At 39.2% G+C, this 23865-nt stretch overlaps 1 protein-coding gene across 2 annotated transcripts in view; it reads left to right on the top strand.

Annotated features, from left to right (window-relative positions):
* Positions 1–658: 658 nt before the first annotated feature.
* marveld1 (MARVEL domain containing 1) overlaps positions 659–23865 on the top strand; it is a 108898-nt gene continuing 85691 nt past the window's right edge. For both annotated transcript variants that reach the window (XM_072677993.1, XM_072677992.1), the window contains exon 1: positions 659–1709. In XM_072677993.1, coding sequence (XP_072534094.1) covers positions 1040–1528 — 489 coding nt within the window. In that variant the 5' untranslated portion in view covers positions 659–1039 and the 3' untranslated portion in view covers positions 1529–1709. The remainder of the gene's footprint in view (positions 1710–23865) is intronic.

Below are 23865 nucleotides of genomic sequence, written 5' to 3'. Positions count from 1 at the left end.
ATTTGGGTCTGATTTCAATCCTACAGCAGATCGCGGTAGAGAAGCTCATTAGTCTTCGTTGCTGATGCTGCTAAGTATCCGCTTCTCGACTGCTCAAATTGCTTCCAGGTTGGTTATTGTGCACACCTTTACTATCCAAATATGCCCAAACATGTCTGTAAACAACGCTCAGAAGCTCCTGGCTACTCATTAGCAAACTTTGCCCAGGCAAAAGCCACAGTTTGGGACTTTGAATCCTAATCTAATAATGAGCAGGGATCCGCCCTGTAGCGATTAAACAAGCCTGTGATTTTTTCCGTTACTCAGTGGCTTCCTCGACTAAGATCTTGGTCCGTTTGCTGCCATTCATTCTGAAAGAGTAAAGGGTCCAATGAGAGCGCAGACAGACGTGGGCGGAGCACAGGGTAAGGAATGGGGCGGGGCCTGATATGGCCACGTTTCAACAGAGTGTAGTGAGTGACGTCAGTGCGCCCCCCTTTTCTGCCTTCTTGTTCTTAGCTTTGTCCACACTGAACTAACGGTTTGCTTCTCTTTACTTTGATGCTTTAAACACTGACTACTTATTTTTTATTTTTGAAATTAGTGACAAGTGCCTATTGGCCTATTGGCTTGCTTCTCTGACTTTTTCCTCTCTCTCTCTCTCTCTCTCTCTCTCTCTCTCTCTCTCTCTCTCTCTCTCTCTCTCTCTCTGCCTGGGAGAGAGGAATGGTTAGACTTTCAGGCCAGCTCCCTGCTCCCAGAGTTTCCTCTTCCAGCTGCTGGGTAGAAAAGAGGGGGGAGCAAGACAAAGCGCTCCAGCTGCCACAGAGGAAACGGAAGGGACGAAACACAGAAATCTAATTTCAAAACCTCCAGGCTGTGCTCAAGCAGCGTTGTGTGCATTCCTCTTCTTGTTCTGAATCTTCTACGCTCTCCTCCTGCAATCTCCAGTGTTGCTTTTCCTCTCTTCCAGTATCTCTTGGTGTTTTTTTTCTGCTCGTGGCAAAGAGCCTCCACCCCAAGCAGGAGAAAGAGAGGAGAACTGCTTCACATCAAGGAGATGCCCCCCCAGCCGCAGGTGAGGAGGAATTTCTTGGAGTTCCTCAAGAGCTTTGTTGGGATTGTACGGATCCTCCAGATCCTACTGGGAGCCGGCCTGTGGGTCACCATTGCCGCTAACAAGTATGAGGGCTCTGTCCACTTTGTGCTCTTTGTGGCTGTGTTCTTCTGGCTCCTCACGCTGGCCCTCTTCTTCCTCACTCTGTTGGACAAGCAGGACCTGGTCCCAATTGTGGGAGGAGAACGCTGGTTGTTATCCAACGTGATCCATGACATTGCTGCCACTTTGCTCTATTTGTCTGCTATTGGCATCATGATCTACAAGACTGAGAAGAACTCCTTCTGCAATGTGAAACATTACAGGCCCCCGTGCTCGTACACGGTCTACCTCACTGGCTCTGTGTTCGCCTGCCTCACTGCCGTTGTCTATCTGCTCTCGGCTGTCTACGGCTCCTGCAGAAAGTGCCGGGGCGAGCAGACTGTGGTGTAAACAGTCCAGCGTAAATAGGCTCAGGACAATGGATGGACAGGGAAGGGAGGCTGCCTCTTTCTCTCTCTTTCTGAGAGAAAATAGGCCCTTTCCCAGGTCGCACACAGCTGGCTTTTGGAGACTGGAACAATGTCTTTTCTCTTAAAGCAGAGGGTTCCATGCCCTTGTCTCAGGCTTCCAGGTTTGTTGATTTTATAAAGTAATTTAAAGTCATAACTTCAGCAGCAGCGCCAAAACGTATTTTCTGGTTGTGTTTTTGTATGTTTTTGATATGTATAAGAGTTCAAGCTACTCGACAATTCATGTAACAGAGTCATGTCTTCTTTTCTCGTACTGTTTCAATGAGAACTCACAGCAATTTGTTGCCTCATGCAGATATGCCAAGTTTGTAGCAGTTTTGTTTGTATCTGTCTTCATGATCTTGTGCCTTTTACAAGACTGAATTTGCATACTACACATGCGTGGGTGTAAGTGTATACATGGAGACTAACAGAATGAATAACCTCATTTCAAGAATATCCCAGAGAATGTTTTCTTTCTGCTTAAAACGAGCACAGCCACCATGCTTGTAAAAAGTTTTCACAAAGAACATACATTTTAATATTTAACACGAAGCAAATCTCAGTCATGAAGCAAATACTGAATAAAAAGGGAAAAATGATCACTAGGGAATATTCATTCTTGTTTTCTGAAATTATAAGTGAGAGGTTTTTGAGAGGAAGTTGGTTATGTCAGACAAGCACAGATAAGCCTCTAAGGCAACAGACATTATGGCTAGCATTCCATCGCCACCAGGCTGCCGTTACACACCAGCACACCAGCAGCTGGAAGTCAAGGAGAGGAGGGAAATTCAGGCCTGTGATTGTATTATGGTTATTTTTGGCTTCATTTACTGTACTTTGTGTATTGCACTTAAAAAAGGTGTCCAAAAAGTCCTCAGTGTAACCGATGACTTATAACCATGAACCCATGAACTATCTCCACAGAGAAATGAAGAGAGGGAGTGTCTTACTGTAATCTCAAATGGGATGGGGGGAGGGGGGGACTTCACTTCCAGAGAAATGAAGAAAGAGGCTCTGTCTGGGTCTCAGCTAGGCAGTAGTTCTGTCTTCTACTCTTTCAGAATACAGATTTGAAAAATTCATGTTTCTCCATGGATTCATGAATTTTTTCACACAGGAAAAATGCAGTGTTAGAAATAAAGATGCTATGAAGCGTTCTTTGAGTGATTTTATAGAGGAATCATTTTTGTAATAAAGGTGTCTGAGCGTGAAGACAATTAAAGGTTCTTCACACTCACACATCTTGGTAACAAAAATAGTTCTTTAAGCAACCAAAAGTGTTTCTTCTATGACAAAAAAAAACATTTGTAGCACCTTTATTTTTAACAGTGCACCACATTGCATTTCTTCCATTTTCATGGTTCCATCTTCCATCTTTTCCAGTCTCTTAACGTGTAGACCCCAAGGCCAATTTTGTGTGATGTTTTGATAGTTCAACATAACTTTCTTCGCCTAAAAATTCCAAAGAATTTACAAGAGATAGTCACACATGGCATGTCCTTTTTAAGAGAGTCTAGGCTACTTAAGTGTGCCTGATGTTGGAATAGTGACCACTTCAGGCCTTCAGCTGGAGTACATGCTTGTAAAGACTATAACATGGTTAGATAAGGTAAGTCTTTCTGCTTGTTATAATATGTGTTTCTGTAAGTTACACGGATCCTGAATAAAGAAGCCTGGAATACTGGCATGCAGGCTTCACCTAGCAATTAAATGATAGTTTAGAGTAATAGATTATAGAAAAAGATTATACTACAGTGAGTTTGGCCAGTATCAGACTGACACCGATATTAAGTATCGGGTCGGTGCACCCCTATTCAAAACTGCATACTTTTTTAAGACAGTGATTGCATTTGTCAGTACTCCCCAACATTGAGTTCTCATGGGACTGAGAAGACCCCATTTTCTTGTTCTCAGGACCATCTGTTAAAGCCATTAGAAGCAGACACATGAGTTGACCATCTTAGGCTCTGTACAAAAGCTGCTAATGGCTGATCCCGCTGCCTCTAACAGAACAGAACTGGCCCAAGGAGAACACAGAGCGCCACATACTCAAGACAGATGCACAACCTTCTGATGAAGACAGCCTTGTAGGTGAAGATGCAGACTCTCAAGCTATAGTACTAATCTTCTGCTATTTATTTAGCTATATATAATCATAGACTATATATGAATCTGTATGAATAGACTCTTCCACAGACCTTCACATGCCCACTTGTAACTATGACTCTGCTGTCTGAGAGTGGCAGTGAGCCTCTCAAATTCCTACGAATTGGCAAGGCTGCATAAAGCCGGCTCTGTTTCTCACAGTGTGTCAGTCTCAGTCCTTCGCTGCTCAACACTCTGGCTCTGCTCCCTTCTGGTGTATTGAGCTCATTTCTGTGTGGGAGTTTTCCCAAACAAGATCATTTACTTTCTGTCAGGAATGTTTTGTATTGGATTCTCTCTCCAAATAATGATTTTATTACCATGTTAGGTGCTACAGCCAACACAAACTCTAAACACTGAGCTGTTTTTTACCACCCAAAACAGTCCATACTAGAAAAGTGGTAGAGCTATTTTTCTGAACTACTTACCCCCAAAAAAGACATTTCCTGTTTGTACCAAGATGGCAAGAACAACTTCAACACTGTTCTCTCTCTCTCATTTCTCCTAGCCAGTTTGTTCTTATCAGTTCTGGCGACCCTGCACATTTTGTTTCTCTACTTCTGTTCTAATGACATTCTAGTGCAAAATCTAGTGCAAATCCTATGCAGGAAACACACTTAAATAAGGCATTTCTTTGGCATTTTCTGTTTCAAACGTTAGGTAATAATTGACATTTGTTTCTCCATATTCAACACAAAATGCCACTTTTAGTGACCACTGCAGGCTCAGAATGATTCAACCCCTTCATGACAAGCATCTTGGGTTTGCATGCAGCAACCACCTTCTTCAAATCCCATCAAAGGTTTTCTATGGGGTTCAAGTCAGGCCACTCCAGAATCTTGTAGGACTTCTTCTGAAATCAAGTCTTGGTGGACTATGAGGTATGCTTAGGATAACTGTCCTTTAGGAAGGTCCAATGATACCCAAGCTACAGCTTCACTGAAGGCATTCCTGATTGAATTGATTTAATCCATCTTGCCCTTTACATGCTACAGGTTTGCAGTTCTAGAAGCAGCAAATAAGCCCCAGAACATCACCATGCCACCGCCATGCTTCACTGTAGACAGGGGGTTCTTTTCAGCGCATGCTTCATTCTTCCTCCTCCAGACAGACAAATCTTCTGTGGATTATTTATCTGGTTTTGATTGGAGCCAACTTTGCTTTTGGGTCGGTAGAGGTGTACAGGCATGGAAACCTTTAGTATGCGACTTACTGTGCAAACTAAAACTTCAGTGCCTGCTGCTGCCAAATCTTGCTGCAGGCTTTTTTGCAGTCACTCGTGTGTGTGTTTTTTTTTGTTTTTTTTTTACCACCTGCCTCTTCAGGAATCTGGTGGCATCCAGTGACTTCCCCTTTCTTTCATGTACATGTAGTGTAGCCTGTGTTATTTTGAACTTGCTTCCAAATGTATCTCTGGGAACATTTAGTTCCTTTACTCTCTTTTTGTATACTTTTCCTTGTTTGTTGGGGCAATAATCTTTTCACTGAACTTTTTGGCCAACGTTCTTGCCATATTTCTAACATTCAATCAAATGTCACAGTCAACATAAACTCCCAGCCAGTCCAGGTACTTGATGTTTTATCTTAAGCACACCTGACTTGCAAAGGTATGCTCTTATGAGGGATTCTATTTAGGGAGTAATTCTGAGACTGCAGTCATTATTAAAAATGCCATTTTGGGGAAACGACTTGTTATATTATATTGTTGTGTTGAGCTATTTAAATTGTTATTGTTTGACTGATTTATTGTAGAGAGCTGAAGATTTATACATTTTAAGAACATTTGCAATGAAGGTTGAATATTATGGATTGCAACTGTATTTGACAAAACATGTGATGTAACTGTAGGGTTGGTGGGCTGCATGGTGGCTTAGCTGGTAGTGTGTGTGTCGCACAGTGGATCCTTGCTTTGGTCTCTTTCTATGAGAAGTTTGGTCTCTCTGTGTCTCTGAGGGTTTTGTAATCAATTTGTAATCACTCCCAAAAACACACATGGTGAACAAGCTGGTGAACTGGCTATGCTATATTACCCCTAGGTGTGAGTAAATGAGTGTATATGGAACCCTGCAATGGGTTGGCACTGTGTTCAAGGGGTATTCCTGCCTTGCGCCCAAAGATTCTGAGTAGGCTCCAAACCCACTGCAATGAAGGTCCACCCTGACCTGGACGAAGCAGATGAATGTGTGGTTGGTCACTGAAAACTGATTTCTGAATGTGTAACTGAATAAACCAGGGATAATTGAAGACTTCCATTATAAAATACTCCTCATGAAACTTGAGAAAAATGGACTAAAAAAAAAGAAGTATTAAGAAATGATCACTAACCAATAATGGCAGAAAGGACAATTTTAATGCCAGACTATAGGCTGAAATGAATGAAAACAGCAGAGCAGTGGATGTGTGTAGTGTGGCCTGAAGATGTCCTTCACATTGAATGAGCTGTGGCTCATTAAAACACTGTTGTAAATTCTTTGTAAGAACATCTAGTTTTGGCTAAACATCAATGATTGCATAACACTTTTAAAGGCACATTCCTCATATTCAAGTCCAGAACTTGTCTGTAACAAATCTGTAAACAATAATGTCTCCAAATCAATATCAGCTTGGTGAAACCCTAAGACTTTGAACAGACAGAGAATGTATTAAGTATATGTATAATTTCCACCTGCGTTTGTGAATCAGCTTGTCTCACAGTGTCTATATTGCTGCAGTCGTTGCAGGAAGACGTCTAATTGACCCTTTGATTTGTTTGTGTTATAATAACCCCCCCCCCCTCCCTTGGCTAATCCAGCAGTAGTGCAGTTCTTTGCCTAGAGCAGGGCTGCACATATGGACCCCGCCAAAGCAGTGCTAACCACACTCTCCACACAGTGCTGAGACACACATTCCTCAGAGTGACGCACCCTTGCTCTGTACGGAACACACTGAGACAGGGGACGGGCAGAGTCAACAGAGAAACCCAGAAAGGTGGGGAGATGGTAAGGAGGGAAGAGGAAGGGTGCATACATTCAAGCTTTTGGCTGAATTTAACTTCTATTCAGAGTGAAAAGGACACAGCAGATTACAATTATCCCACTGCTCCCTGAATGAGGACAAGGAATATCAAATTAAACAGAACACAAACCATGCCTCAAAACATCTTTGCCAAAGCCTCAGTAATACTGTTCTCGTCCTCAGTAGCCATAGTGAGACGTCTAATACTACTGCTGCTGCTTTATTACACAATCCTTAGGGTTATTAGCTTAAATGTATGCCATTAACTAACTGGAATAGAACCTTTATTTTAATTTGGAGGTTCCTCAGTCTGAAAAAACAGTTCTGCAGCACTGCACATTCATTTAGATGAATTGAAATGAACCTTTAAAGTAACATTGATTGAAAGGTACCAAAAAGGGTTCTTCCGTGGCATCATAGAACTAGTTTTGGCATCTTATTTTTAATATTTTGCAATAGTAAGTGGTGACATTTTTCCATGTGCCAACAAATGAACACATGTTCCAGAGGACAGAATCAGCTTTGAGGTTTTGTAAGGCAGGAGGAAATTACCTCATGTCCTGTCTCTGATGTACATGAATTGGTGCTGTGTTTGAGTAAAGTGTGGCAAAGGGAAGTGCTACCTGCTATTTATAGGATTCTGGAAATACCAAGGTTTCTGTTTTGATGCCAGCCCATAGCAGACTGTACAAAAGTGTTACTAACGTCAGGGAATTTGTCGATTGTAGTTTGAGTGCACCATGTTATGATGGTTAAAAAAGTTCAGAACCATCACCATTTAAGAGTAAGTGGTGATTTAAAAGGTTTTTCCACACCTCTCGGCTCTTAGAACATGCACCGCCATGGGAATACTGAGCAGATGTGTGTAATGAAGTAAGCAGAGTCTGAATCACCAGAGGGGAACTGCTAATCTTGAACATGTCTGAATGGAAAAGTAGTAAGGTGTTATAAACTGATGTTCAGTCTTTTCAGTAAAATGTACTTGTAGTTATTTAGTTAGTTTGTTTTTTTGTTTTCACCTTCATATACTTTTATTATACTTCCAAAAACATGTATTTGTGAATCACAATAATTCACATATGAAAATCGCTACATACTAAAGCTGATGGTTGCAGCTGAAATAGACTTCTGTTCAGGCCATTGCTGACTTACTTTTGTTTTTTTTTCTGGGCCAGGTTGACAGCACTGAGCTTAAATCAACCAGTACACTGGAGCAGTTACAATAAATGCCTAGGCTTTTCTATTTGCATTTGGGCTGACCAGTGGAGAACCGTGACTATTAAAGCTTGCTTTCAGTAAAGATCCACCTCTACTATAACTTCACTAACATTAGTGAACCTATTTGTGTCTGTTCTAGATTTCAAACTTGTAAAAGACATGAACATATACTTACCCTAAACACTGCAGTTTTATTGTGATTCTTCCACTAAAGATCCCAGGCATAGAGCTGCATAAAGCAGCATAAAGCTGTTTTCCATTTTCACAATTTTGATTAACATGGTGACTATGTCTATGAGTTGTTTTTCACTTCACCTGCCAGTGGTGTTAATGGTATGGTCAATTAGTATATACTTATAGCAGAAACTCCTAATACTTAACTCGTCTTGTAAAGATGAAACCTTTTAGTATTAAAACTTTTTTTCCCACACAAATGTTTTGACTCTGCACATCAGCTGCTGGTTTCAAATGAGGTTAATTTGCTTTGTAATTAACTTGTCTGCATATAATGTTTTTTTTTAAAGTGTCTAATCAGTGGAAGGTTTAGAAGGTCATGAGGGACAGTATGTGAAATTGTGGTTTTACAAAACAAGTGTCTCAGAGGACCTACATGCCACCATGGGAAGGCAGAAATCCAACCAGGGTGAGTGCTTGCTAGTTTAGCATTGATGCTGAATCTGATGATGAATCTAATGTAGCTAACGTGACTCTATGCTGCAAAACTGTTGCAAAACCTTTTTATTACATGGTGGAATTGAATGATTTTGGGTCATCATGAAATAATTCAATCAAATAAAGTTCTCTTAACCAACCATAAAACTTTGGGTATGCAATATAGAGACACTGCTTAGACACCTTTAGGAATGAAATGCAATCCCAGGCTCCAGTCCTTGTTTTCAAGATCTCACAGGTGTATATTTTATAATGACCTATGTCTGGCAGGATCAGAGTTGTTTGTTTGAGTTGCTGCCTTAGTGGGTCTAATTTTAGTATCACATATTTTTGCTGGAACATGTCTCAGTGCAGTTGTTTCAGGGTTTTAGCAGTTGGTTTAACACAGATGAACCAGCTATGAGGAACAGAGGATATTGCAGAGTGGCACTCCGATTATTAAGTTGACAGTTTGGCAAAAAAAAATCTAATTGACACAAAATTCCTCCCACCCCAGATGTAGCCTGTCAGTCAAAATATGTTTGGTTTCCTCATAAACCATCTTTAAGAGAAGCCGAGTAGTAGTATGGATTTTCTGACAAACACAAAGCCTATGTCTTCATCTTTCTATGTACTGCTGTGTTTCAACACTATCTAGTGTACTGCTCTGTTAAATGACAGTATACCACTTTGTCACATATGATAGAAATGTTACAGGCTCTCAGTGTCAGCGATGGTGACCTCATGCATTGCCCAGTTACTACAAATGACTAAGCCCATGAAGCACTTGATAAGCTAAAGGCTGTGTGTTGGAGCAGAGGAAATGCTGAAATCTGAATGAAGTGGGATATATTATTAATATCAGCAGGTCAAGAGCCTGGCACACAAATGATACAGCAGAGAGCTGGGCATGCATGGGTGCAGGATTTGGTCTTAATCTGGTCTGTTGTAGTTTGTTGTGTGTCCGAATGGTTATGAATAACAAGGAATATCGAGGACAGGCACCTAAATGAAAAGAAAAACTGCAAGGGACAGAGAACATTGTTGCAAAAATCTTATGTCTCCATTTTTACTGATTTTCACTTTTTGACCTCATTTGAATGTGTAGACTGTCTTTATATTGTGTTACATTTCATAATGGATGGGCAAATTAATGCATTAAAAACATTTAGAATAGCATTTTCTACGTCTTTAATTGAAAGCTATTAAGTGGAGTTTCCTTCTACTATAAAGTTGCCATTTTGGAGGTACAAGGTTTTTTCGGTTAACAGCAAAAATATTCATTTTTTCAATATTCTGTTAAATCACCATTAATATTTTTCAATATTCATCCAATCACATTCACTTGTGGAATTTAGTACTTAAGCCTTTTTTAAAGCTTATACGAATAGGAGTCCAATGGCACTCCTGAGCTGATGATCTGCCAGAAACAGTCAGAACTGTCACATGCATTTTAAAAGTGCAATTAAACAACATTGTGTAAGATGTAAGATCATGTTTATTTAAATAGCTTTTATAGAGATCATGGTCATCAGTCTGTGTTTGAAGACAGAGAATGAATCAACTGTCTGGACAACCATGGAAAGTTAATTTCCAGCAAAAGACCTGTACATAAGGGAATGCAGAAGAGGCAGGACATGATGGAATTGAGAAAGATTAAAGATGTGTTGTGCTGCTACATTCAAGATCACTTGCAAATGCTTAATGGCACATTAGAAGACCAGCCAGATGTGCTGGTTTCACTTGCTTTTATTTTTGTGCCAACAGACCAATTCCATCTTTGAAAACCAGCACAGCTGTGTCAATAAAAAAATCTGAAAGGATATTTTCTGAAAGCCCCCAGCATGATTTGAAGCAATTTCCCATAAAGTTCCTTAGTAAGTAAAAAAGTGAGAATTACAGTTTTTTTTAAACAATAGTATTAGCTACAATTCCATGCTTTTCATAATCATTCATGTTGAAATTGGCTTGCAGGAAAGGTGTCCGTGTGTAATTTTGAAGTCTGTCCACTAGATGACACCAAAAGATTTCTCTCTTGTCTTTATTTGACAAAAAATATAACCAAGGCATTAATTTTTTTATGACTTTCTTCATTCTTTTCAGCAGTTGTGTTTAGATGAACAACACATAGGACAAGTGTTAACCCTGTTTAAGATTCAATATTAAAAGCAGAGCTCTTTCTCTGTCTTACCTAGTTTAATCTTCTAGATGGTATGTCTGTAGCTCGGTTGTCACTCCTACAGATGTTCAAGGGTCTGTTCGAGGGTTACTGTAACCTGCACAGTATCATGATTTCATGAGAAGGTACTCCGTCTCGTTGTTTGGCTGAGAGATTTCTGTGTTCAGCTTTAACAGAAGAGAGGCTGTCAGGTAATCTTTGAGCTCAGCAGATCAGTTCTGTTTGTGTTTGTTGCTTCTTGGTTTCTTTCCCACAACATCACTCATTTAAACTGAACAAATGGAAATTCAGCAGCTACAGTAAATATATGTCATAAACAACTGTAAAACAACACACTACAAGTTACATGCTGGTTTTATTTTAGTTGAAAGATTGATTTTCCCATGTCATTTTGTTCCAATTAATGGCATTAACTAAACACACACATTTATTAGGATAAATACATTTTAGGATATTTGGATGGATTCAAATAAAAAAAAAAAGTGTTGACTAGTTATTTTAGAAATAGGTGCAGATGATACACTGATTCCATTTATTTGCCCTGTTAAACCTATAAATGTAGCAAAACTTCATGTGAACAAGCTTCTCTTCTAAATTCATTAAATGTCTAGTTAAATTGGACCTTGCAATATTAGTATTTCCTGTGGGTCTCTTTGAATATAGAGTGTGTGGATAGATTTGCTAGGGGAGAACTTGCACAACTTTGATTTTGACAAAGACAAATACTCTATATGGATAAAAGTATTGGGACACCTACTTATTCATTGTTTCTTCTGAAATCCATGGTATTAAAATTGTAACTGTCTCTACTGTTCAGGAAATGCTTTCTACTAGATTATGGAGCATTGCTGTCAGGATTTGATTGCATTCAGCGACAAGAGCAATAGGATGTCAGGATGTTGGTTGATTACCACCCCACCTCACCCCTAACTCTCCAACTCTAATCTTAAACGTATCGGATGGAGCAACACTCATTCTAGAGAACATTTCAGATGCTTAATACCTCTTTATCTCACACCTGGCATTAGGCATGGTGCCAATACACAATTTGTGTTTATCTGCTTGCACATCTGTTTTAGCAATGGCTGCAACCTAAAGTAGCTGAATGCATTCATTAGAAGGGGTGTCCACAAACATTTGGACGATGTGCACGTTTATGCACATTCTAATTCTGCTGAAAAGAACCCAAGAGTGCTGTAAGTGTTTCACTCTTTTATATATACTAACCCACTGCCTTTTACCCAAGCAGTTCTGTTTAAACGTAAGACAAAATTGTGAACAGTATTTTAGATATAAGCTCTTTCTTGTGCTGTTAGGAGGAGCAGACATTAATACCTGTGTATTTTTAGTTATCAGTCTTTTAGTGCTGCGTAGCTCTATTTCATAGCTATATTTGTAATCACAGCATGAGTGATCCGTGGCACCCTACAGTTTCTTCCAAGAATCCTCTAGGTCATATGACTTTGACTTATTACTTACAAGGACATTGCCTCTATGCTGCTGTTGATTTCTAGGCTATATGAATAGGTCATGTCCTTTCAGTAATGTTGTGATTACGCCACTTTTAAGTCATTTTCCTTCTTCACTTCTACTGTCTTACTTTTCTGTCTTAGCAAGCAGATGTTGGTAGACCTTTTTGTGCTGCCTTTAAGTTTATTAGCATGGCTAATGCAATGTACTGCAAAACCTTTCACATAATGTAGGAGGCTCTTATATTTAAAACGCTGCAGAACATCAATAAGAAATTCGATCACTGCATTAGTTCCCAGGGTGAGTCAATAACACTTATCGACTGTTGCATTCAGATAGTCACTAATATAGCCAGATCTCCTCATAAGCAGTAAATGGAATGCACATTCTTAAGTACTGAGATGCTGTGACTGACGACTGCGCAGTGATATTTGGTTTCCTTAATGAAACCTTTATCACGCTTCTTCTCAGAGCTCTGCACTTAAGATTGCAGTGGAATCTCATTTGTTTTGTGCCGTAAATGTAATGTCTAATGAATAGCACATTCAGCCACTTGATAGAGCAGATTAACTGGTCATTACTGACTCAGGTGTGGGCTTCAGCCAGAGCTTGATCCCACGCATCATAGGAACAATTTGTCAAATGCAACAGACTTTATGATGGGCAAGAGGCTGCCTTAATGTTGAAGCGGTACCATAGTTGTTTATCCACAATATGCATAACTAATTACAATATTTGATCATGCCTGCCTACTGCACTGAGGTACCCACCTCAGTCATAATGGTTATGTTAGAGCTGTATTGTGTAATTAAGTCACGTTGCAAATTGCATTAAATCACATACCTTAAAAAAAAATGTAATGACTGATTACATCATTCCCACATTCTTACACCCACACATAATTAGCACTTATAGACCTAGTCTTTTCACATCTGTGCTTTTCATGGTCTAAGTGGCCATAGGAAAAGAAAATATTAGTGAATATTATAGCAGTACTATGCGTGATTGCTGGGCTCTGAGGCTCCCTCTACAGTTGGGTAGTGTAATTCACTTTTATAGCATTATTGTAAATATGAATCGCTCTTTGAGCTCCCACACATGGACATGTGCATTTGTTGACAGGCTGAAGTAAAAGAATGGTGAAGTAATGTTACAAGATTTTACAAAAATAGGACTCTTGGTCTTGTGCACATTTCAAGTTACATAGTGTGGTAGCACTGTTCCAGGCCCATAGTGGCAATGATAAAGATGCAATTTTCTGTATTACGAGCCAGTGGAGCATCAAAATAATTTTGAAGCAGTTATTTTATGGTAAAATTACAACTTAATGTTGCTTTAAATATTAGTTAGGCTTATTATTATTGAGTAGATTAAATTGTAAAACAATATAATTGTGATATTGATTTTTGCTGTTTTTCTTTTCTTTTTTTTTTTTTTTACTTTTCAACATATTTTGAATATGGCAGTTGTTCTGGGCATTGTATCCGAAATTCCTGATGAATGAACCAATAGAAATGCTGCAAAATCTTTGCATGACATCAATGATACAATATAATTATTAAATAAATAAATAAAACAGCAATGTTTGTTGCTATTCTCTTTTATTTTTGTCATGGAAAAGGAATAATAAACATTTAAACTCCAAAGCACATATAGCCAATAGATAACATAGAAAAATATACTAATACAAAAAATTAAAAAAAAATAGACTAATATGTATGTTAGTATGTTAGCAATGAAAACAGCCTGCAAAACACTGAAAAGCAGATACCTTTAAAACATCCAAAAATGTGTGGGCTAACACAAGATGAATATCAGAACAAATTAGCCTTCCACCAGAAGACTAATGATGAGTAGGCCAATTTATAATGGTGCACTAAAAAACTACATAAACACCAAAAAAAAGAATGACATCTTAGTCGCTGAATACGTTTATCTCTGCTCATTCAAAACTGAATCCAAAGCCATAAAGAACAGTGACCTTACAGCACAGCTATGAGTCTACCGCCCACAAACTGTAATCAACAGCTGTAATCATGTAATCAAGTTCATGAAGTGTCCAGCTATATCTTTGTGGGCTAGCATTTCTCCAGCTGCCTGCTGCCCCTAGTAAAAGGCTGCAAGCACAGAGCACTCTGGTGGACATATGGGCCTGTAGGAACTGTAGGGACTCGTCAGTGTAATCAGGGGGCTCAGCCAGAGGTTTCAGTTCAGCACAAAGCAACACGAGCAGATGGACATTAACACGGCAATCTCACACACTCACACAGATTGCATAATCTTCATAGAAAAGTACTGCCAACAGAATGGGATGCTCTGGAGCAGATGAACAGGAGCCTAAGGTCACCATCCAGGATGTCATGTGTCCAATAAAGGATTTGACTGTGTAGCAGTTGAGTTACACTCTCTGGAGTGATTAAGCACCATTACAGACCTCTGGGGTGAGTTGCAGACTCAAGACTATTTATCCATACTCTTACATCCAATACTCTAATTACTAAAACTCTTGTTGTGGCTGAATGCAGTCAAATCCTCACAAACCCTCACTTTCCAACATTTAGTGTAAAGTCTTCCCATCCCCTGTTGCTGTAGCAAAGAAAGGGGGCTCTCGCAATTGTCTGCAACAATTTTGAACAAATAGTAAAATAGACTAGAGCTAAATGTAACGTAGTGTATACAAAGCTGTAAAAGTTATATACTGGAATGATGATGGTGAACAATAAATTCTCTCTAACCTTTGCTGTGAGGATGCACAGCTACATATGAGTTGTTTGTTAACACCTTTTTAAGGCTGTTGGACTGTGAATGTGCATTCTTTCTGTGCACTATAATAAGCAGTATTTTTTTAGATGCTGCGTGCCATTACCCAACTCCCAACATAAAGCCATCATTTGAAGCTGCAGTGGATGATGCTCAGGGTGCAGCAGTAAGTCGGTAACCTCACATGCAAATATCATCATAACAAACTGTGCCTAATGCACTCCCTAATGTGTGCCACTGAACTGGCACAAAGAAAGAATACCAAGCTGAATAATTAATTTGCGTATGATTCCCAAATTGGGCCATGCATTATAAACAGAGGAAATCTTTTTCTTAGCAAGGGGAATACCAGGAAAAGCTCAGGACGCACTGACTGCAATTAGACAAATAGTTCCTGAACATGCACAAGTGTGCTGTCGCAAAAAAAGGAAGGAAAATCGAGTTTAAAATATATATCACCTGGGGCTTAGCATGCATTATGTGGCCTGATTTAATGTGATCTAAATAGCAAAATGAAATATTACTCATAGGTGAGCGTGTTTTGTTGTTTGGTTAAACCTTCATTGGTGTTGTGCACTCCTGCTGAGCTTCTGCTGTCAGGCTGAGTTGACGTAGCAGCACTCCTGATTCAGTGTGAAGCAAATGAACTCAGCGCTAAGGACAGGCCTGCTGATTTTAGGCCCTGTGCTTTTGGGCACTCTTTTGTGCTGCCTGTAAATAGGCTCAGCAGGGCAGAACTGGAAAATGAGTTAGCTCAGGCCTGTTCTGGAATCGAGCTTTTTTTTTCTAAAGACACCTTCAGTGCCTGTACAACAAGAGACTAAAGGCAAATTTAAAAGTGCCTTGAAAGGATTTCAACAGAGAGCTCTCCTTGATGAACAGACAGTTGGTGTTTTTTAGGGAAGAAGGAAGAATTCAGAGAAAGAACTTTCCATCAGCCTGTGCAGGCTGCCAAAGCACCCTGTTAGCACCATTAATGGAAGCACCTTTGATGTTGGGGAAAAAGCTGTCAGAATAAACGACATGCAGCACTTTACACAGACAGGATTCTAATGGAAAAAGAGCCCTGAAGGCTACAAATCCAATGGGGGAAAAGCAACACAGGGATCTTGGAATGTAATGGCTTCTTCATCCTATGTCACTATAAATTCATGTTACAGCCTTCAAAGTCCTGGTTTACCCAAGAAAATGATTGTTTCATTCAAGGTTTCATCAATCTGAAAAACCCTTTTCATTTATGTGTAGATATATCCTCTGTCAAAGTTTGCACAATTGCAGTATTGTATTGATCAGCCCTCTAAAACAGCATTCAGGAACTGGATGATGTGTTTCATTACTTTGCACTGAGAGAGGAATGTGTGTCTATATAGGACGTTCCAAAATCAAATAATCCAGCAGTAACTGTAAATAATCTAAATGAGGCTCTGTGAGGCACTTGGATTCTGGATACCATGTTGGTGGTTCCAGATTTGGTACAGCCATGTGTGTATATGAACAAATACTCAAAAACACAGTGTCTAAACAATGCATAGAAGCAAAAAACTAAAACAAAATACATTAGAAACGACACATACAGTATACATCCATGTAATGACCTCAGAGATATGAAAATGCAATACGAAAAATGACGTCATACAACTGTTTGACGCAGCATTCTGGATGAAGTTCTTTGGTGACTGAATGGAAGCACTGGTTTCTAAACGGTTTGGTTAGACAAGAGTCTGAGTCATCAGCCACAGGGAGAAGGCTGGAATGTGAGGTGTGTGCTGGGTGATAGAAATCAGAAGTAATTACTGAAGCTTTTTTCTTGATGCACTTGGTATGCAGTGAGGCCTTGCAAACAATACATTGCAGTTTCCATTTTGTGTGAGAGTATGTGTTGCCAGACATTCATGGATGATGTCAGTAAAGAGCAGTAATATATACATAATGATGACACATATGATGATGATGGTCTCAGGTCAACACACACTATGATCTCAGGACATCACTCATAATGATGGGCATCATTATTATGGCATGGCATGATTATGAACTTAAAATAAGACACTTTGATGGACCCAGAAAAGAACAAAATAATAGTTTTGATGATGATGGACCCAGGACAACACAACACAACTACGTCCATAGTTGGACGGAATAACTGCTAACCTAGTTAGCTCGCTGATGCTTGCTAGCTTCTATGGTGTTGGCTGTGCTAACCTAATCAGCTTAGTAGAAGAAAATAAGCAAGAATAATACAATTGTGCCCACCTTAAAGTTGAAAAGCTTTACAGGTTAGTAGGCTCAGCTCTCTTCTTTCACATTGCCAAAACAATGAAGACTTTCAAAGGTCAGACTCAAGGTGTACAAGGACTTCCCTGCTGGGATATCATAGCAGATTGTCTTTGAGGCCTTACCCACAATCCATTCCTCTTTCCTTGAGAAAAGAAAGAGTCTGTTTTACCATACCAGACAGTGATGGATGATGTCAGCAAACTATAGAGTAGAGATGTATCTTCTTTATACTTTTCCAACTGTCTAAGGAAATAGAGTTTCAGTTGGGCTTGACTTGGCTTGGATTTGATAAAAAGTGATGATATATTCAGTCATGTTAGGATAAAAGCAAAAAACACATATTACAGATCTACAACTTTTATTTCTCAATTATTGACATCAAAGCAAACAGAAAAAAGCCATAACTGTAATTAATTATGTAAACAACTGTAACTATAAAATGAATTGAACAACTGCATTTAAGCAGTCTATCAAAATGACAGTAATTTCTCTACACTTCAACCCAGCATTCCTCATCTAATAAGGCAAATCTGTCTCCGCTAATCATGAGGAAAAATACTATCGTTTAAGCTTGATAATTTATGCTTGATGGTAGCTGTACTGTACTTTATGAAGGTAATGATTAATGTGCCTAATCCTGCCTACGCTGCAACACAAGATAAAGCAGTAATAATAATAATAATAATAATAATAATAAAAAAAAACAGTTTGGCAAGAACAACAAAGGTAAATACACATCAGTGGCAGAAAATATAGCTCAAGGTCAAAGAAGTAGAAAAATATAGGAAAAGAACATTAGGGACCAATAAGTCAGGCGATGATAAGTGGGAGGCTCCAGGTGTAAACAGAGCACTCAAAGGTCAGTTCAGAGTGTGGGAGTGGAAAAGTCTGTGTTGAGTCCTCCAGCAGGTGGATTTTGTGAGGACTATTTAAACTATTTACCTTTTAGGGATTATTACAAGTCAATTGGGCCTGGAGTAACTATGGTTTGATTTTTTCTGGTAATTATATATGCAAATCTGTGCATTATTAACTCCTTTTTATGGCTTCTTAATTATTGCAGAGGTAACAAAAAACAAAAATATTGTTTTATTTGGTACAGTTTGATGTGCTGGCATAGAATCAACCCCCAGTCTGCTATGTGGAGAAAAGCAGGGTTATCCACAATGCTATAAGCACCATATTCTCCAGAGGTGGTGAATATGGTGCTTATAGCATTGTTTTTTATACTTTTTTTCTGACACAAGCAGTACATCACCACCAGACTTTTCTAGATATCTGAAAACTGGTTGCTATGCAAACCAGACCTCGTGATCACAGCTTTTCCTGTACAAGTGTCCATAAAAGGGTAACTCAAACTCAGTGATTGAGGAAGCTAAAGCTGTGAAAAAGGGTGGGTATCCATGCTAGGCTAAATACCTATCTGAGTGGCTTTTACAATTTTGGCTTCCTCAAATACAACTGGACCACCTCAGACTCGGGCTAACTGCACAGCACCCAAAGAACCCAAAGAACCCAGGAAAGCAAGTAGGTGCTAGGCAGGTGCTGGGCTATAAGCAAACCTGGCTGCAATCTTTTCAGCTAGCTAACTGCTCAACGTGCCAATAGGACAGAGAGGAAAACAGCATTATCTGGTCAGACTATGGACAAATATAAAATAATGACAAGGTTCTTGTTACAGTGTGAAATACAAAGCTAGGCTGTGGTATGCAATGCAATGCTACATTGCTCCTGTAACTTGTCTCAGTGATGTAAACCAACCATATACATACTATTGATACATAAAAAAACTTAAAATACAGAATGAATGTATTCTGTGGCACCTTTACACTGTTGCTAGTATTTATTAAGTTCATATATTATTAATACAACACAATGAAACATTACCCATCATAGTGTGGTTGCTGCTGCTGTATTCCTCCACATCTGTAAAATCTATCACTATCTCCACTCTCAGGCTCCACGCCTGCCAGGAGACAGGATTTATCTCCTTACCCGCTCTGTTGATTTAGTATGATTTCCAAAAAAAAAGAAGCACCAAATCTACAGTTGGCTTTTGTAATTAAACAACATAACATTAGTTTGATGTAATTTAGGCAATCTTAATACCTTATTTTCATGTGGCCTATTTGCATATTGTATTACTTTCCTCACCACTGTGGCAGACAAAGGTGTAGCTTATCTTCAACTCTTTATCATTAAGGAAATTATTATGAAATAGGCCAGGCAGAGAGTAATGGCACTGATAATATTCAGTAATTAGTTAATCTTTTTGAGAGCTATTCCATCCTTAATGCTGTTGTTCATTCGAATACAATTAGACACAATAGGCCAATTAAAACCCATTATAGTGGATGTAGCAGTTTTATTTCCAGTTGAACTAGCGCCAGATAAAACTGCAAGGAAAGGCCTTGCTCTTTATCAGCAGTGAAATTGTCTGCTGTGCCCTTTATTTTAAGCAGGGCGCTGCATTTAGAGACCACAGATATTAGTTTAAAAGTTGGATGGGGCATGGCAGTTACAAGGAGCAGCACATCAAGGTGCAGACCAGAGTCAGCACGGCTATACTGTGTGACTGGCAGCATTATTGTAGCGAACGTTTGCTGTGCAAGTGCCATAAATCATCAGGCCAATAGTCTCGCTCTAATTAGTGATGAATGCTGCTAAGAAGAATCTCTTCTGTCTGCTCTCAGAGAAAGCCGAAACCTTGCCTTTGTTTTGCTTCAGGGCTGTTGAAAATTGATTGCGCTGATTTTTTCTTTTTTTTTTTGCACAAAGCATTTTGTTTGAAAGGGACTGACTACACAGAAAAGACCTTAACCTCGGGTGTGTGCAACATGCATGGAAGAGGAGTGTATTCAATTTTCAGGGTATTCAATTCAAGTGACTAATAATTTCTTGGTATGAACAGATACTGTGTTTGGTTTGGCATTCTCATAAATAGGTTTTGAGCAATGGCAATATTGCAACGGGCAATGTTTGGCTGTGACATTTCCTTCTGGGTTTAATTGTGACTACAGAAGAGACCTTCCATTTCTGTATTTCTGTTTTCTCTGCTAGATGTCAGTTTTAATGAACTCGATCAAATGAAAGATCAACTGCCCTTCCAAAATAAACTATAAATGCACAGTAGGTTTGTGTGCTTTAATGAGACATCTGAAATCTGTATTATTTGCAATCATGTAGTGTTATAATTTGTGTATGAGTGTAGATATATCCCATTTATTCAAGGTACACTATGCTATGTGCAAATGTTGGAATTTCCAGTTGAACTACAATAGCAGAAACAAATTCATTAACTCATAGAATGTGTAATACACCCCAATTAACCAAAGTAAACACTTATCTGATCTGAACTTAGTTTCCAAACCACAGTATCATTATAATTATTGTCAAATTGAAAAACACAAGAAACATTTTCCACACTTTTTTAATTATCATGACCGTAACACCACTGTTTTATTCATTACATTAATAGTTTCATGTCTCTGACAGAATGTAGATGAGCCATGTACATTTACAAGGAACACTTTTCCTTTTGATACCACAGAGAATTCACTCAGAAATACGACAATGGCCTGTTCTTTTCAATTTTACTGATGCAGTAATATTAAAAAGGTAAGAAGCTAAAAATGACTGTGTAAAGACATCAGAACCTTTTGTTAATTTTCAAGTGGTCCAGACTCATTTTAATAAACAGAGTCTTATAATAAAAGTGCTGTATCTTTGCAGTCTAAAAGAAATGGGTTCTGAAAGAAATCTGATTATTAATATGCTTGTGACTTTTCTCAGATTCATTTCTTGGAGCTTTTATTGTTGGCCTGCAGTAATAGTTTTTTACAGCAGAGCTGTTTCATGAATCTTCTAGTTCTCTTCAATAATTTAGCTGTATTCCCCATCAAAACACGGACAGTAAGGCAGGCAGTGAGAAGGCAAGTGATATAAATTTGATTGGTCACAAAGTTGCTGCCCATTTGGCAGCCAGTGGTCTCAGTGCTTGTATAATGTATTATTCATCTGGTCAAAAAATAAAATGATGGATCACAGCTTTCCTGTGATCTGAGAAATCAGGTCATTGGCAGGGCAAAAAGAGGCTTTCTGATATGAGAGTAGGAGCCTGCGGAAATTTGAAAATCCTGTTGATGGATCTTATGGGTGGGGAATTTGGTGGTGTAGAGAGTACAGATTTTATACAGATGACTGAAAATTTACAGTTGAAATTATAGGCGACCTTAGCTGCACTAGAGAAGCATAAGACACAGTCTAGTACGGAGTCCTCATTAGACATTCACTGCTTCTTACTTCACTTTGACTGTGAAAGTACTTCATGTAAAGAATGTAAAGTAAAGAATGCCTGAAGAACACATTTACTGAGTATTTAAGTAAGTTTTGTACTGATGAATAAATAGTAAGAATGTAAGTTTGCTTGAGAAGAAGCAAGCTCATATTTACAACCCTGTTATTTTGCCTCAGAATGAAAAATGCTGATTTCTTTTTTTTACAGAGGGTTTGCGGTTTAGAGCACTAGTAGAATAAAAGATAGATAGGCTATTATAGAATAGCCATATCAGTGTAACAAGAACTTTTGTAACTATACCTGAGTCTTACCGAATAGTGTTAATGTCCTCTTGATTTATGTTCTGTTAGCAAGCTGAAGAGATTGGAGCTGGGTTAGCTTTTGGCCTTGCCCGCATTTGCTTCCCTGGATTTGCCTTCCTCGAATCTTACCTATGAAAAAATAAGTCGGTGCTTTCTTTTCTAATGTGTGTTTAGCTCCAGTTTGGCAGTCCACTGAGGAAGTCCAGTTTGTTTAAGAGCGGACGTTGGAGAAAAGACATCATAAAAGAGTTTGAGCTACCCTTCTGCAGACACTTGCACAGGAAAAACCACAAGGCTTGGTACATACAACAATCCATATTCCCATAATTAGCAGAGTCAGGTGATGATGTGCTGCTCTCTATGTCAACAACAACATTTTCCTGTCGCCATCATGTTTTACTGCTTCGCCAGTCCCTTTGAAGGAGGACATAACAATTTTTGAGATTCACAGTATGTCAGTTCAATGTCCACTTTTTTCCACTTTTCATACTGTTATACTGTATTAAAATAATACAGCTTAGTTAGCAGGATAACAGTCTGCTCACCACAGTCTGGCTGCCAGAAAGCCCACTTTTAGCCATGTTTAGATGAGAATGACTCTAGCGATTGGTGACTAATGATTGAGAGGCTGCTGTTAAAAGGACAGAAAGCATTTAAAGGTTTTTTACCATAGTTTTTAGCCTTTTTAGATCTAGTTTGGCTACAGCTTTACTAAAAATGAGACAGCCCAGGACAACTGCTGTTGACTAACTGCTGAATAACCGACACAAGTGTTGACTGGTGTTGGTTGTAACAGGCAGGCGAAATGAGATGGTTTAGCCATGTTTGGATTGGCAGCTGGCTATCGAGGCTTAGGAGAGTTAAACACCACAGCACAGACCATGTTCCAGCTAACTGTGGCTCAAATCACACACGTTTAGAAGATATCTGCATCATATTTGAAAGCGTGGAGTCGAGGGAATGGTCTCAGGAGTGTTTTGACTTCAGGCACATTTGAATGAACTGACCATGTCCAATTGGGGTCCAAGTGTCATCTTAAGGGCACACGTCAGAAGTGTTTTAACTATATGTAACTGCATTTTGTTTACACCCTCTATTCTGTCTGTATAGTTCCAGACATCCCCAAACCTAAATCAGTGTGAAGTGTGTGATTTGTGGGGAGGCGTTACCACACTGCCTGCACGGTGCATGGAGAGCAAGGCTGTTAGTGAGATAGGGCTGGGAACGGCCTTGAATATTCATGGCACTGTAAAGGCATTCTTTACTCCCAGTGCATGTTAAGTAGACACATGTCACCCTGCCCAGTGCATTTAGAGCTGCACTGACACATCTTCCCATGCGTCTGCAGACATGAGAGAGAGTGGGAGAGGGAGTGAGAAGTAAGCATTGACAGGCTCTCATGAGCTGGAACATGGAGGGTGGATTACTGATCTCTATAAGAGAGAAGAGGTGTTCTTGCATTGCGTGTATGTGGTGGCTCATTTTGGTTTCAGGCCAGCTGGTGCCCTGGCTCAGGCTGCATTTGCCTGAGATTGAGGCCTTTAATTGAGCTAGATGGAAATCAAAATTTAATTAATTCTCAGAGGTTTCTAAGAATTCCAAAGTGGGAAAAGAGTCCCTTGATGTCATGCCATCTGTAACTGTTGATGATTAAAGGATTAGTCATAGAGCTTTTTAAGCCACAGTGAAGACAAACAACCTGCTTTACTCATTATTTCATATTACTGCCAATTAAAACAGACAAAAAAGATTGATATAAGCCTATATATCTGTTTTTTTCCCCTTGATTTGATTTGATCTTTGCGTTTCTATATGAGTGAGCCCTGGCTAAGACTAAATGAGCTATGAATTGTTTGTCAGTAGTGTGTGTCCAATAGTGTTTTCCTCAGTCCTGTACATGCTTTTCAGTGCTGGTTTAGAACCAAACAAAGGATCTCCTGTTGGTACAATGGTGCATTTTCACAATAGATAGTAACTGGTAA

The sequence above is a fragment of the Salminus brasiliensis genome, chromosome 4, assembly GCF_030463535.1.
Source record: "Salminus brasiliensis chromosome 4, fSalBra1.hap2, whole genome shotgun sequence".
NCBI lineage: Eukaryota > Metazoa > Chordata > Actinopteri > Characiformes > Bryconidae > Salminus > Salminus brasiliensis.
Note: the sequence above shows the minus strand (reverse complement) of the source record. Positions and strands in the feature narration are given on the sequence as shown.